Source organism: Salvelinus sp. IW2-2015, linkage group LG14 (genome assembly GCF_002910315.2).
Source record: "Salvelinus sp. IW2-2015 linkage group LG14, ASM291031v2, whole genome shotgun sequence".
In the NCBI taxonomy this organism is placed as follows: Eukaryota; Metazoa; Chordata; class Actinopteri; order Salmoniformes; family Salmonidae; genus Salvelinus; species Salvelinus sp. IW2-2015.
In genome coordinates this window covers 44605930-44620853 of record NC_036854.1, presented here as the reverse complement: position 1 = coordinate 44620853, position 14924 = coordinate 44605930, and the positions used below count along the sequence as shown (strand labels likewise).

General features: G+C 42.7%; 1 protein-coding gene across 1 annotated transcript in view; it reads left to right on the top strand.

Annotated features, from left to right (window-relative positions):
* LOC111972514 (cadherin-18-like) overlaps positions 1 to 14924 on the top strand; it is a 238513-nt gene that overhangs the window by 171344 nt on the left and 52245 nt on the right. The window contains exon 7 of the mRNA XM_023999516.2: positions 5804 to 6057. Coding sequence (XP_023855284.1) covers positions 5804 to 6057 — 254 coding nt within the window. The remainder of the gene's footprint in view (positions 1 to 5803; positions 6058 to 14924) is intronic.

Sequence of the window (14924 nt, the reverse complement as noted above, 5' to 3'; positions counted from 1 at the left end):
ACAAATTGATATCTTTCCGACCATAAGATCTAAACCAGGCCAGACTTTGTCCGTGTGAAATCCACCCAAACTTTGGTAGCGTTTCCAATCTCTCCAAAAGAATGTGGTGATCAATGGTATCAGAAGCAGCACTAAGGTCTAGGAGCACGGAGGACAGATGCAGAGCCTCGGTCTGACGCCATTAAAAGGTAATTACCACCTTCACAAGTGCAGTCTCAGTGCTATGATGGGGTCTAAAACCAGACTGAAGCATTTCGTATACATTGTTGTCTTCAGGAAGGCAGTGATGCTGCTCTCACAGCTTTTTTTTTTTTTATTCGAGAGGAATGGAAGATTCGATATAGGCCGATATGTTTTATATTTTTCTGGTCAAGGTTTGGCTTTTTCAAGAGAGCTTTATTACTGCCACTTTTAGTGAGTTTGGTACACATCCGGTGGATAGAGAGCGTTATCAAAACATATCCTAGTCCGCATGATCAAAACAATCTTGAGCGTGAATTCCGATTGGTCAGACCAGCGTTGAATAGTTCTTAGCACAGGTACTTCCTGTTTGGGTTTTGACAACACAAAAGTCAGAAATAACATATAATGCATGCCTTACCTTTGAAGATCTTCTTCTGTTGGCACTCCAATATGTCCATTAAACATCACAATGGTCCTTTTGTTCATATAATATCTGTCATTATATATCCAAAATGTCCATTTTTGGCGCTTATCATGATTCAAATACACTACACGTTCCAACTCCCGCAACATGACTACACATGATCTAATTGTCACGCCCTGACGTAGAGAGTCTTTTATGTCTCTATTTTGGTTTGGTCAGGGTGTGATTTGGGTGGGCATTCTATGTTCATTTTCTAAGTTTTTGTATTTTTTGTTGTTTGGCCGGGTGTGGTTCTCAATCAGAGGCAGCTGTCTATCGTTGTCTCTGATTGAGAACCATACTTAGGTAGTCTTTTTCCAACATGGTTTTTGTGGGTGGTTGTTTTCTGTTTTTGTGTCTTCACCAGACAGAACTGTTTCGTGTTGTTACATTTTGTTATTTTGTCTCAGTGTTCAGTTTTTTAAATAAATAATCATGAACACTTCCCACGCTGCGCTTTGGTTCACACCTTCTTCATACAACGACCGTTACCATAATTAGTTACCTGTAAACTTGATCCTAACATTTCAAACAACTTTCCTAAATCAACTTTAGGTATTTTTTAAATGTAAATAATCAATAACATTTAAGATGGAATAAACTGTGTTCAATACCGGAGGAAAAAAAGTGGAGCGTGCTTTCAAGTCGCGCGACTCAAACACAACAGTACAATTCACTCGACCCTCTTCTGGACAGCCCTAATTCTTCATTTCTCAAAGGAAAAACATCAACCAATTTCTAAAGACTGTTGACATTACATTTACATTTACATTTAAGTCATTTAGCAGGACTCTTATCCAGAGCGACTTACATACAATTGTCATTCACCTATATCCAGTGAACAATCACTTTAACATAGTGATAGTCTAACCATTTTCAAAGGGGGCGGGGGTGAATTACTTATCCTTCCTAGTTATTCCTCATAGAGGGGTTTCAGGTGTCTAAGGAGAGCGGAATTGACATCTGCCTTGACTGGGTGTGAGGGATTGTCAGACATTGGGGTGCCATTGACACGCGAACTATTAGTGAACTGGCTGTAGGTTAGGTCAACTGAGCGTTTAGGGCTATCTGGAATTCTTGACAAGTGGTAGAGGCATGCTGCCAGTGAGGGTCTGGTGTCTTGGGGTTGAACGAACAGAACGTGCCCTTGTTTTGGGTGTAGGGGCTGATCAGAGGTAGAGCATTCAGCCGTTACCCCTGACAGTCGAGGCAGCTTGCCGTTCCCCTCACAGCATCCGTAGCAAGCACCATGGTCTTGAGCGGCATGCGAGCTTCAACTGATGAAGCCAGTGAGAGACGCGAGGAGCGGGGTGACGTGAGAGAACTTGGGAAAGTTGAACACCAGACGGGCTTGCGGCGTTCTGGATGAGTGTAGGGGTTTAATGGCACAGGCAGGGAGCCCAGCCAACAGCGAGTTGCAGTAATCCAGACGGGAGATTACAAGTGCCTGATTAGGACCTGCGCCGCTTCCTGCGTGGGCAGGTCGTACTCTGCGAATGTTGTAGAGCATGAAATACAGGAATGGGTCACCGCCTTGATGTTAGTTGAGAACGACAGGGTGTTGTCCAGGATCACGCCAAGGTTCTTAGCACTCTGGGAGGAGGACACAATGGAGTTGTCAACCGTGATGGCGAGATCATGGAACGGGCAGTCCTTCCCCGGGAGGAAGAGCAGCTCCGTCTTGCCGAGGTTCAGCTTGAGGTGGTGATCCGTCATCCACACTGATATGCGTCGCCAGACATGCAGGATGCGATTCACCACCTGGTTATCAGAGGGGGGAAAGGAGAAGATTAATTGTGTGTCGTCTGCATAGCAATGATAGGAGAGACACATGTGAGGATATGACAGAGCCAAGTGACTGTGTGTATAGCGAGAATAGGAGAGGGCCTAGAACAGAGCCCTGGGGACACCAGTGGTGAGAGCACGTGGTGCGGAGACAGATTCTCGCCACGCCACCTGGTAGGAGCGACCTGTCAGGTAGGACGCAATCCAAGCGTGGACCTTGCCGGAGATGCCCAGCTCGGAGAGGGTGGAGAGGGATCTGATGGTTCACAGTATCAAAGGCAGCCGATAGGTCTAGAAGGATGAGAGCAGAGGACATCTAGTGGAAGCGATAGGAACTGCAACAACTGCCTTAGAATCTAGATTTCCATTGAAATCTGATTGAAAAGAGAGTGACCTCAATGTTTTTTCCCCTGGATGGTTTGTCCTCGGTTTCGCCTTCAAATAAGTTATGTTATACTCACAGGCATCAATCAAACATTTTAGAAACCTCAGAGTTTTTCTATCAAAATCTACTAATAATATGCATATCCTAGCTTCTGGGCCTGAGAAGCAGGCAGTTTACTTTGGGCACACTTTTCAGCCTTAAGAGTTTTAACAAACAATACAGTTTTTATGAAAAATACAAAAAAAAATAAGTAACATATAAATAAAGAGCAGCAGTAAAAATACAATAGCGAGGCTATATACAGGTCACGGTACAGAGTCAATGTGCGGGGGTACCGGTTAGTTGAGGTAATTGAGGTAGTATCTACATGTAGGTAGAGTTATTAAAGTGACTATGCATAGATAATAACAGAGAGTAGCAGCACCGTAAAAGAGGGGGGAAATGCAAATAGTCTGGGTAGCCATTTGATTAGATGTTCAGGAGTCTTATGGATTAGAGGTAGAAGCTGTTTAGACGCCTCTTGGACCTAGACTTGGTGCTCCGGTACCACTTGCCATGCGGTAGCAGAGAGAACAGTCTATGACTAGGGTSGCTGGAGTCTTTGACAATTTTTAGGGCCTTCCTCTGACACCGCCTGGTGTAGAGGTCCTGGATGGCAAGAAGCTTGGTGATGTACTGGGCCGTACGCACTGCCCTCTGTAGTGCCTTGCGGTCGGAGGCCGAGCAGTTGCCATACCAGGCACTGATGCAACCCGTCAGCATGCTCTCGATGGTGCAGCTGTAGAACATTTTGAGGATCTCAGGACCCATGCCAAATATTTCCAGTCTCCTGAGGGGGAATAGGTTTTGTTGTGCCCTCTTCACAACTGTCTTGGTGTGCTTGGACCATAGTTTGTTGGTGATGTGAACGCCAAGGAACTTGAAGCTCTCAACCTGCTTCACTACACGCCCCCCCGTCGATGAGAATGGGGGCGTTCTCAATCTTCCTTTTCCTGTAGTCCACAATCATCTCCTTTGTCTTGATCACGTTGAGGGAGAGGTTGTTGTCCTTGCACCACACGGTCAGGTCTCTGACCTCCTCCCTATAGGCTGTCTCATCGTTSTTGTCATGCAATTAAATGCAAATTAATTACTTAAAAATCATACAATGTGATTTTCTGGATTTTTGTTTTAGATTCCGTCTCTCACAGTTGAAGTGTACCTATGATAAAAATTACAGACCTTTACATGCTTTGTAAGTAGGAAAACCTGCAAAATCGGCAGTGTATCAAATACTTGTTCTCCCCACTGTATATCCACAGTAAAACGAGTCTTATATCGACCTAAGCTGAAAAGGCGCTCAGCAAGGAAGAAGCCACTGCTCCATAACCGCCAATAAAAAAGCCAGACTACGGTCTGCAACTGGACATGGGGACAAAGTTGTTACTTTTTGGAGAAAAGTCCTCTGGTCTGATGAAACAAAAACAGAACTGTTTTGCCATAATGACCATCGTTATGTTTGGAGGAAAAAAGGGGAGGCTTGCAAGCCGAAAACACCATCCCAACCATGAAGCACGGGGGTGTAGGACAGAACTGAAAAAGTGTCTGCAAGCAAGGAGGCCTACAAACCTGACTCATTTAACCTTGAGCATTCCTTAGATATCGTGCAACAGCTGTTGTTTACAAATATACATAGACCYCCACCCCTTGTCTTCCAGAGGCTACTGTTCTATCCTGCRAGTACAGTATATAWCAAGCCAGCTGTATGTTATGCATGTCATCTTTCAGCCACGACTTGGTGAAACATAAGATATTACAGTTTCTAATGTCTTGCTGGTAGGATATARGTATGTGTATATATGTATGTATGTATGTATATATTTATATATGTATATATTTATTATGATTATGATTATTATTTATTGTTTTGGAGAAATTCTCCAGCTACTCCATTTTCATATTACACGAACCCACATGGGATCGCAAACCCTAGTTTGCGAACCGCTGCTGTAGAGTTTGTTGTCCTTCTGGCAGGTTCTCCCATCTCAGCAAAGGAACTCCGTATTTCTGTCACTAGTGATTGGGTTCTTGGTCACCTTTCTGACCAACGTCCTCCTTGCCCGTTTGKTCAGTTTGGTAGGACGGCCAGCTCTATGCAGAGTCTGAGTAGTTCCATACTTTTTCCATTTCCCAATGATGGAGAACACTGTGGTCTTGGAAACTTGGGGTTGCGTACCCTAGTTTGGGAACAGCTGTATTAACCCTATCTCTCCCGAGACCCCAGCAAAGATTGGCTTTTKATTTWTCTGACTTTCATTTATCTGCATGTCCAGCCCCTGTATTTGGCCTCACACTTAAGTGTTTTTCCATTCCATTTTACAAATGTCACTAGAAATGTTTTGCCAGAGCAAAAACCTGATAAAAATGAATTCATATGAATGCTGTACAGAAATTGTTTGCTCGCTGTGAAATTAATATGCAACTAGTCAGTGACAATTGTGTGGAGTTTGTGACAGCAACCATGTGAGCTTATTACAGTATTATTGACAATATGTCATGGGATTTCTAATGATCTTCTTTGTAGAAGAACCACTTACCTTGTAACAACACTTCTATAGCTTGTGAGCGTCATAGAGCAAATGTTCCATGTGCGTGTTCGTGAGCATCTCAGCTTTTCATCGATAGAGCTAATAGTTTAAACCTCAAACCATTCGGTCTCACAAACACCGCTCTAACTCTAGCCCCCATGAATCACACATACGAATGGTTGATATCTATTGATACAGAAGACATAGGACTAACCCAATGGTACAATCCAGAAGTCTGTAGACACCGCAAGCACACAATGTTTAAAACATGCTGGCGTTGCTGTGAGACACATTGGGTTAACATGTTGTAACATAGTACTTTAGTAGGCTACTTGCATTGTAATTACATGGTACACAAGTGGAATGAAGTATGTTCCTAATCCTGCATGTTTTCCTGGTGCCTTTTTCCTGGACATACAGCCACTGAACTATGAGAGGAAGAAGACCTACACCCTTCACATTGAAGGAGTGAATACCCACGTGGAACCTCGTTTTTCCTACCTTGGTCCTTTCAAAGACACTGCCACCCTAAAGATCACTGTGGGAGATGTGGACGAGCCCCCTGTATTCTCTATGGATTATTACATCATGGATGTTTATGAAAACGCTCATATTGGTACAGAGGTGGGGGCTGTAACAGCCCGGGATCCGGACAGCAAAAACAGTCCTGTCAGGTAAGAGCTTGGAGACAATCTATTCTCTGTCTGCATCACCTCATCCCTAAGCCTGTGTAGTACAGGATCCAGAACTAGGCTAATCATGTGTCCACTCCATGTAAAAGCAGCAAATGGGCTCTACTAGACAACACATAATATGCATGTTTGCTCACGTGCAAAGATATGGTAATATTAACCTGATTTTAAAAAACATACAACCCTTCAAGTGTCCTAATAGGAATCAGCTTTCCTAGTTTGCACGGCATGGGCTCCAGTTATCATGTCTAAAAGCTCTGGGCCATTCAGTCTATACAAACCTTGTATTCATMTTCACATTCCAAGAAATGAAGAGGGAATTGTGTCATAACCTCATATCAGATACAGTATATTATCCATACCCCAATAGATTGCAATCTAATAGTCCCTATTACATGATATAAGATCTTGGTTTGGTGAAACACCACTCTGTACATATGGGAATTCCTCAACTGTATTAGGCACTGAACCGCAGTCCCTTCACATGTTATTGTGGCCATATCTCTTTCCGTCATGTCTGCAAAAGACAGGCTGGCTAGCCAGACCCTTTATGAAGAAAGATGTATCTATAATACATTTTCAAGGAGTGATAGAGAAGCTGACGGAGTCTGACATTTTTTAAACAAGATTCTTATTGTGAATCAGCAGTTTAAGAGATTTGAAAGGGATTTGTGTTAAACAAAAGGAAATCTACATATGAAAGGGTCCTGGTGGGATACCCCCCCCCCTCATCTAATTCGTAGAGCTCTCTGTCTCACTGTTCACCACCAGAATGGAAGAGACAATGGGAAAGGTTTGAAAAAAATCAATTTGAACTGAGAAAAAGAAAAATGCCACAAAATAATATTCCTTGAGTTGGTGGTTGACGGTTTGCTGTTGGGGACAGATAGCAGTCTCTCTCTCTCTCTGATCGCTGATGCTGCTTTTGCCTCATGTATCATTTATGTTCCCTCAAGATACGAAGAAATAAGGCCAGTAGTTTGATTTTTTTAAAGATCGTTTCAGGTCCATTTGTTATTGACACATTTTAATTGCCGAACAAGGTGGTGAGTCATAATCATCACAGCAACATCTTCAAGTCCCTCTGAGGACCAAGGTGCTGTCTGATCTGACACCTCCACGATGAGAGTTCTCTAGCAACTCCATAACAGTTAACAATAACCTGTGTCACACTTGTAGTGCACTGTAAATGGTCTTCTGTAATAGCACTAACATATTTTTAATAAAGCCTTATGTATGACTCAGGGTTGGAGAGTTATCTGATTACAAAAAAACTAACTGTACACACTAAAATATGAGGGTTCCTCAAGGGTTCTTCGGGAAGGGTGATGGTTCTATGTGGAATCATAATGACTAAAATTAACCTTTTGAGTTCTTTGATGGTTCTTTACAGTTCACCAAAGGGTTCTTTGCTCGTTTAGTCATAATTAAAATGTAAGGGAGGCAGCTCATTAGAATATTTTGGGGCGGCTCTTTTTGGGCAACCGGGAGTGAGTGTCATTCCAGTTCATRTAACACGTTGTTTTATGCCATTCTATACTATGGCCAGTGACAGTGTCTTGTAAAAGACTTTGAGTCAATTGAGAACAATTGAGAACGGTTGACTAAATCAATCAATGGTTTTCAATTCTCTCCTCAGGYAACTGCAGCTGTTCCAGAMGAAGCTCACTTGATTKAACTTGTCACCTAACCCAATAATAACACCTATGGAATTTTAAGAATATAATATGGCTTCCCATAATATTAAAAACCTGTATGGTTCTTTGAAAGGATCTATAAATAATAATTCTTTATAGAACCATTCTCCATAAAGGTTATATAAAGAACCATAAAAAATGGATCTATATTGCAATGAAAGGGGTTTTACATTTATAAAATATGTTTGCAAAAAAATACATTATGACACCTTTCAATTTTCCCAATGACATTTAATTCAGCAGTGAAAAAAATTCACACGTTTACATTTGTTRCACCACAAGTCAGAGACCACTTTGATGACACACCAAATGCGTTTGATTGATCCTTTTAGTCTTCTAATGCCTCTTAAAGACATGCTCTGGAATTTTGGTGAATAATAAGCATTTTTTAAGCCTCCCTCTTTGGGCTTGATGTTTCAATATGTAGTTCATACATGCATATAATCTATGAGCAGAATTACTGTTTTACCTCAATTAGACACGAAATTCCTAGTTTGAAAGCAACTGTTTCATGGAAGCTGTTTGGCGCCATTTTTCCTACATTTTCCCATACGTGGGCCAGCCCCCCTAGCAATTCGAGTTCGAGCCAATGAGCCTCAGCCCCTCGCCATTTGAGTCACAGCTAGTAAGATGCACACACAGCAAACTGAGAGAGAGAGAGAGAGAGAGAGAGAGAGAGAGAGAGAGAGAGAGAGAGAGGGAGAGAGAGAGAGAGAGAGAGAGAGCAATGACGTGGTGCAAATATGAGGTAGTAGGCAATTTTCGGGGACCACTTTTGTCTCGTGAGTGCTACTTTCAGAACAACTGGCAAAAAAGTATACAGAAGTACTGGAGAATCTCTTTAAGGGGAAAGCATTCAGAAAGTAACTGAAAGTAATCAGATTAAATTACTGAGTTTTGGTAATCCAAAAGTTACGTTACTGATTACAATTTTGGACAGTTAACTAGAACCTGTAAAGATTACATTTATAAAGTAACCTGCCCAATTCTGGACTTACTTGAACCCTATAAGGAGTATAGGTCATTAGCGAATGTCCTCCAACTCAGGACACTGACATGTGAATAATTGGCAGGCACACTTTGTTGGAGGATTTCAGTTTACCAGGAGAGTGTAACTTTTGCCATCGTATTCAGTTACCTTATAGACTAATGCAAAACCCACCACACCAAGCAATTGATATGATATGAGGTTGTGTTTAGGCATTTTTGTGCTGTCAAAATATCACACTTAAAAACATTTCACTATTTAGACGTTTTATGGAATCACATGATCATGAAAACGCCCATTCTGTTTTGGATTCCTCCCATGTAATCACCAAACGCTTGAACCTTGCTGTTAAAATCTCTCTTTCAGTCTTTGTGCACTTGTAAACATGAGCGTTTAATAAACCATGACAGCATTTCTGCCGAGTGTGCCTTCTACAYTTGTAAGCAAGCTACGCTTACGAGAATTAATTAATTATAGCAAATTAATGCAATCCTTTGCTTTATTGTCTTTCCCCTCTCTCCATCTTGCTATTAGTGCTTTCTTTCCATGCCAATGTATATTAGTTCTAAGAACCAAGACTAAATTAGACGTGCAAATGGTTCATTAAAAGATAAATGACCAACCACACATTCAGTGTTCATTTCATACATAATAAAAATCTTAAGGAAACAAGCTGAATATAGGCTAACATATGGAATTGTTTTAAAATGGTKTTAACATGCAMTATATAGCTATTTGATTTTACATTTTAGGACCCCTTTAATTATAAATATACAAATATATATAATTTGATAAAATATTGAATTTGGCCTTTACCAGGAAAAAGGTATGAAAATGTATGCACTCACTACTACGCTCTGGATAAGAGCGTCTGCTAAATTAATAAAATGTAAAATGTAAAACTACTTTTGCCGATAGAAATGGATTGAATAACACATTCATAAATGGCAGTAAAATACAGTCCAAAAAAAAAATCATAATGAATATGGTTTTGAAGTGTCTGTCCTYTATCGAGGAGATATAAGAAAGCTCAGGAAATTTTTGTTTTTGGATACACATTTAACCCCTGATTTGTGTTGCAACAAAACTACCTCCATACTTCCATTCATTTGTATGGGTTACCTTCGAACGAGATCCATGGGGGTTGTAGAGCAAAACAGAGAGCTTAGAGTGGCCATATTAGTTTGTYGGCCAAACCATTCGGACGCTACAGACGTTTTCATGYAAATACCGATTTCCGGGATGTCTCAAGGTCTAACAAACACCACTGTAGTTTGAAAAATAATGAAAAAGTTGCCATTCGTCATATTGAGTAAAAATACCTTAATATAACATGACTCAAGTAAAAAAGTGGAAGGCAKCCAGTAAAATAATACTTGAGTAAAAGTATTTCGTTTTAAATATACTTACTAAGTATCAAAAGTAAAAGTATAAATTATTTCCAATTCCTTATATTAAGCAAACCAGATGGCATGATTTAATTATTATATATATTTTTTTCAATATGGATAGTCAGGGGCACACTCCAAACCTCAGAAATAATTTATAACAAAGCATTTGTGTTTYSTGAGTCTGCCAGATCAGAGTCAGTAGAGATGACCAGGGATTTTCTCTTGATAAGTGGGTGAATTGGACCATTTTCCTGTCCTTCTATGCGTTCAAAATGTAATGACTACTTTTGGCAGTCAGGGAGAATGTATGGAGTAAAAACTACAATTAATTTTAGGAATGTAGTGGAGTAAAAATAAAATAAAAAAAACGAAATAGTACAGTACAGATACCCCCACAAAAATTGAATAGTACTTTAAAGTATACTTAACCCTTGTGATGTCTTAAGGGTCAAAACAGAGTGCAATGAATACTCAGGGAGAAAAAAAGTGTAGATTCACGCGCAAAACATGGCAGGTGTTTATTTCGCCTTCACAGAAGGCAGGAATCATAGTCACAGGCAGGTAATGGTCATACACAGGAAGGCAAACAGGCAGGTGAATCAAAACTAGGACTGAAGGCTCTAACTGGTTCTCACAAACGAGCTAGGAAAAGGCTTAGTAGTTAAAATGAACAATACCTCACAAAGGCACAAACAGAACGAACTGAACTAAATAAGGAGCTGATGAGACCAGGTGAGTAACTAACACAGGTGAAATCAATGAACACAACTGAAAGACAGGGCTACGTTCAAGAACACAAAGATACAGGGCTACGTTCAAGAACACAAAGATACAGGGCTACGTTCAAGAACACAATGAAACAGGGCTACGTACAAGAACACAACGAAACAGAACACAAGGTTGACTAAGAAAATATATACAGAACCTTACAGTACCACCACAACTTACGGGCTAGAAGTTCGGTGGTTCATGTAATGCCTGGATGTCCTGACCCCAAGGACGTGTGACACCATTGCATCAGTTGGGGCAAACAGCTGCTGGTATGTAATTCTTCCCAYCTGGTGTCTCAGGAGGAGCCGGGTCTGAGTTTAGGGCTTCTTGTATGGAAGAGTGAACCTCCCACTGTACCGGTCCCATAATGCATGAGGATGGAAGAATGGGTGTAGGGTCTGAGTTACTGGACAGAAGGTCAAACTGGCGGGAGAGAGCATCAGCTTTTATATTTTTCTTTCCAGGGATGTAAGTAACATAAAAATGGAAACGGGTGAAGAAGAGAGCCCAGCGGGCTTGTCTGGAGTTTAACTTCTTGGCCCCTCTGATATATTCAGAGAGAGTATGGCTCCTAATCCCACTTCGAAGGCATCCACCTCCAGGGTGAAAGGAAGGGTCGGATCAGGTTGACGAAGGACAGGAGCTGAGGTGAAGAGGCGATTCAAGTTGTTGAAAGCAGTCAGGGTGCTATCAGTCCATTGAAGGGTCCGGGTCTTTTGGCTGGTGAGGGGAGCGGCAGTAGAATTGACGTTCCGAATGAACRGGCGATAGTAGTTGGAGAACCCAATGAAATGTCGGAGTTCCTTAACGGTGGTGGGTTTGGTGACGTTGTTCTCGGTGACTTTGTTCTCATCCATGCTGACCCCTCCAGGTGTCCATACGAAACTGAGGAAGTTTACAGAGGTTACATGGAAGGTGCTCTTTTCAGTCTTCACGTAAAGGTTATGGTCAAGGAGCCGTTGAAGAACCTTTTGCACATGCTGTATGTGTTCCTTCAGSGAGTGGGAGTAAATCAGGATATCATCAATGTAGACAATGAGAAAGCAGTTGATTATATCCTGGAAAACCTTGTTCATGAAGGATTGGAAGACGGCGGGGGCGTTAGTAAGGCCGTAGGGCATGACCAGGTATTCGTAGTGCCCTCGTGTGGTGATAAAGGCCATCTTCCATTTGTCACCTTTACGGATAAGGTTATATGCACTTCGCAGGTCGAGTTTTGTATAGATGTTGGCGCAGCCCACTTGTTCAAGGGTCGCTGGGATCAGAGGAAGAGGGAAATGGTTCTTTACTGTGATGTCATTCAGGGAACGGTAATCAATACATGGACGGAGACCACTGTCCTTTTTACCAATGAAGAAGAACCTGGGGAAGAAGAAGGACAAATTAAACTGTTTTAGTGATTCATCAATGTAATTCTCCATTGCCTCATCTTCCGGGATAGATAGGTGGTAAACACGGCCCTTCGGTGGGGACACTCCAGGGCGTAAGTCAATAGCACAGTCCCCTGGGCAATGTGGTGGCAGAGTGGAGGCCTTGATTTGGCTGAAGACATTGCTACTGGTCGTATTCAGATGGTATGGTGGGTGGCACTGCAGAGGCAGAGTCCTCAATGGTAGTGGCTCTGCAGGGTAGGCTGAGACAACTGYTGACGCAGGTAGAAGACCAGGACAGTAGTTCACCTTGTTGCCACGAGATAGCAGGGTTGTGACGACAAAACCATGGGTGTCTGAGGATGAGTGGCTGTTTGGGGGAGGAGAGTTCCATGAGTTGAAGAGTTTCGGTGTGGAAGACTCCAATCTGGAGGGTGACACTCTTTGTCAGGTGCGTAATGAAGCCRGTGCCCAATGGCTGCCCGTTCAGGGTGTTAATCCTTAAGGGAGAAAGAGCGGTGACAGGTGTTAGATCATTGTCAAGCTCTTGTACTAGCTGGTGATCGATAAAATTACCTGCTGCTCCCGAATCTATCAAGCCCTCTATGTACTTAGTAACCTTCTTCACGGTTATCAATACTGGGATGGCCGAATTGCTTCTGGGAGATATTTAGAAATAAGGACACGCCTACCTGCATGGCAGCGGAGGGACCCTTCTCATCTCTCCGTGGGGGGRGAACAGGGCAATGGCTGAGTAGATGATCTTTCCCTCCACAGTATAGGCAGAGCCCTTTTTGGATCCGCCTTTGACATTCGATACACGGGAGAGGAGCATGGCCCAACTGCATGGGCTCTGGAAGACTCGGACAGGATGATGAAATCATGGAAAGAGAAGGTTTCGGGTTCCTGGGTGGCAGAGTTCTTAGTTCTTCGGCGGTCGGCAATGAGGTGGTCGATGGAGATGGACAAATGAATGTATTGATATAAATCCTGAAGGTCACCTCTACAGGCCAGCTCCGCCTGAAGTTCCCTATTGAGCACTCTTCGGTAGACGGTAAGTAAAGCAGCCTCACTCCATCCACTCCCTCCAGCCATGGTGTGGAACTCGAGGGCACACTCGGCAGCTGAATTGCGTCCTTGTTGAAGTTCTATGAGGAGGTGTCCTATAGGACGACCGGAAGGATAGTGATCYAATACCTCTTTGAAGAGGGTGTGGAAATGGGTCTTGGATCCGAGTTCTGTGCTGTTGGCAGTCTATATGGCAGTGGCCCAATCCAGGGCTTTGCCTGTGAGTAGAGACACAACAACATCCACTCTGCTCTTGTCGGTGGCAAAGTTAGTGGGGTTGTGCTCAATGTATTTGCTGCATTGCATCAGAAATCCCTGACATTTCCAGGGATGACATTTACACAACCATCATATTTTCCATGCATGGGTATGAATGAAGGAGGGCTATGGGTTACGATACCTGGCACCGGAGGAATAGGGATAGGCTGGCGGAGAAGATGGCAGATTTCCTCCATGCGCTTCTCTTGCTGGGTTATGCGCCGCTGTAGCTCCCCTAAATCCATTCCGGTTTTGTGTGAGGTATTCTGMAGGGAATACTCAGGGAGAAAAAGGTGTATATTCACGCGCAGCGTGCGGCAGGTGTTTATTTTGCCTTCGCAAAACGCAGGAATCGTGGTCAAGGGCAGGCAATGGTCATACACAGGTAGGCAAACAGGCAGATGAATCAAACTAGGACTGAAGGCTATAACTGGTTCTCACAAACGAGCTAGGAAAAGGCTTAGTAGAGTCAAAATTGGCAATACCTCACAAAGGCACAAACAGAATGAACTGAACTAAATAAGGAGCTGATGAGACCAGATGAGTAACTAACACAGGTGAAATCAATGAACACAACTGAAAGACAGGGCTACGTTCAATAACACAATGAAACAGGGCTACGTTCAAGAACACAATGAAACAGAACACAAGGTTGACGAAGAAAATAAATACAGAACCTTATACAGAGAAAACCCCCGACATGATCATTTTTCAACTTGAAATTTGAGGGACCCCAACATTAGAAAAAGCGAAACATTGCCTTTGTTCATATTTCCATAAAAGCTGTACACCACCAGGGTACAAAGATTGTCTCAGAGTCATTTTTGACCCGGCAGTTATAAAATCATTTATACACCACAAAAACCACAAAGACACACACACATACAATGAGAATTTTAGATTATGTGTGCTACTGATCAAACTCAGTCAGCAGCTCCTGAAGAGGAAGATCACCACGGTTGGCAGAGTTAGAAAGAACAAGCCTGAACTTCCCCTGCACTCCTCGCAACAAGGGGGAGAGACTCCTTCTCAACAAAGTTTGCCTTCACCCCCATTACCACTCTAGTTTCTTACCTCCCGAAGAGGAACAAGAATGTGGCGCTCCTGAGCACACCGCACAAAATGGCTGAGATCAGTGATCATGAGGACAGGAAGCCAGCCGTCATCCTGGACTACAACCACAACAAAGGAGGRGTYGACAACCTGGACAAGGTGACTGGAACTTACAGCTGCAGGAGGATGACTGCCCGCTGGTCCCTGGTCATCTTCCATAACATCATTAATTTGTCRTCATACAATGCCTTCG